General features: G+C 49.7%; 1 protein-coding gene across 1 annotated transcript; it reads right to left on the bottom strand.

The window, feature by feature from the left end:
* Positions 1 to 92: 92 nt before the first annotated feature.
* On the bottom strand, positions 93 to 1,312 carry LOC108356964 (E3 ubiquitin-protein ligase RNF144B-like; the record flags this gene model as incomplete). Its single annotated transcript, XM_017608060.1, has 5 exons — positions 1,260 to 1,312; positions 951 to 1,101; positions 418 to 873; positions 265 to 344; positions 93 to 192 (listed from the first exon to the last, which is right to left on the bottom strand). Coding segments are annotated over exons 1-5 (840 nt in total), but the record flags the coding sequence as incomplete, so codon positions are not given.
* Positions 1,313 to 1,375: the final 63 nt, after the last annotated feature.

The raw sequence follows: 1,375 nt of genomic DNA, 5'->3' as shown, positions 1-1,375 counted from the left end.
ACGTGCTGAGGTGGGAGGGAGTGGTGGGAAGGATCATGGAAGCAATTTAACATCATCAAACCCAAAATAGAAACAAGGAAAGGTAAACAAACCTGACAGTTTCGACAGGAGATCTGGGCGCAGCCGCCCTCGCGCTGAATTAGGTAGCTGCAGCTGGGACACTTCTTGATGTCGTACTCGCTAAGGACGGCCCTGATGAAGAAAAAGTTATGAGGATTAAAATTCGAAACCAAAAATAGAAATCGATCTCCCAAAATCGCTTACTCATTGAGATCGGCGCAGTTGTGACCGCCCTCCAGCGTCTCCAGGCGAATGTGACAGGTGGCGCAGAAGGCTTCGAGGCACTTGTGAGGAGAGGGGAGTGGTAAATTAAAACGTTACTGAAAAGTACTCAAGTACAAAAGTGGTGGTACTCACGTTTGGACACCTCACCGCCTTCTTCGCCGCCGCCGTCTCCGCCTCTGATGTTGATGATTGTGCTGCGCTGGAGTTCTCTTCTTCTTGGTTGATGGTATTCGAAATGGACTTTGTCTCCTCGGTGATCATCACCTCCTCATCGTCCTCTTCAACGTCAATTACTTCTGCTTCAGAAGACCTCCTCTGAAGCCTCTTCTCCTTCTTCGCCGGCGCCACTACGTGGACGTCGAAGATGCTGTCGCAGAAGGGACAGCGGACCTTGCTCTGATTCGCCGCCAGGTACTCATTGAGGACCTTGTTGTCCCGCATCACCTGGTACTTCGCCTGGTGGGCGACGCTGACCAGGTCGGCCACCTCCTCCGCCTCGATCTGACTGTTGGCCATGCACCGGTGGGAGGGACAGAAGATGTGCAGGTGGCCATTGTCGATCATGAACTGGAAGTACTTGCAGAGGCACTGCAAGAAATGTCAAGAAAACTTGTCATTTAGAACACCAAAACAAAACAGATCAAAGCAAATGAGCGTCAACTTACGTCTCTGCAGAAGGCGCACTGGCACTTCTTCAGCACGTGCAGTGACTCGAGGGCAAACTCGTCCAGGCAGATGCCGCAAACGGTGGCACTGTTGTTGTTGCTGCCATTCATTGAGTCATTGTGACTGTTGCTGAGAGCGGCTTCGTTTTTACTAGAAGAATAGAAGAGAAAAGAAAGGGAGAGAATATTCAGGGTAAATAAAAGCAAAGACGGGAGAATGAATGTAGTTCAGTAGGTCAACAATAGACGGTGAAGGTCATGGTCTAAAGAGGAAAGGAAAGGAAAACATTAAAGGACAGGTAATCTTACCTGGCGCTGGGAATCGGCGACGAAGTGTCCACCGCTCGGTACATGTCGTACATTCTTTGGTTCTATCTTGGCTGGCCAAATGGTTCTATTATGCTTGATGGCTGACTGACTGAAGT

Source organism: Rhagoletis zephyria, unplaced genomic scaffold (genome assembly GCF_001687245.7).
Source record: "Rhagoletis zephyria isolate East Lansing unplaced genomic scaffold, Rhagoletis_zephyria_1.1 Rzeph_scaffold_68234, whole genome shotgun sequence".
NCBI lineage: Eukaryota > Metazoa > Arthropoda > Insecta > Diptera > Tephritidae > Rhagoletis > Rhagoletis zephyria.
This window is presented reverse-complemented; position numbering and strand designations above follow the sequence as displayed.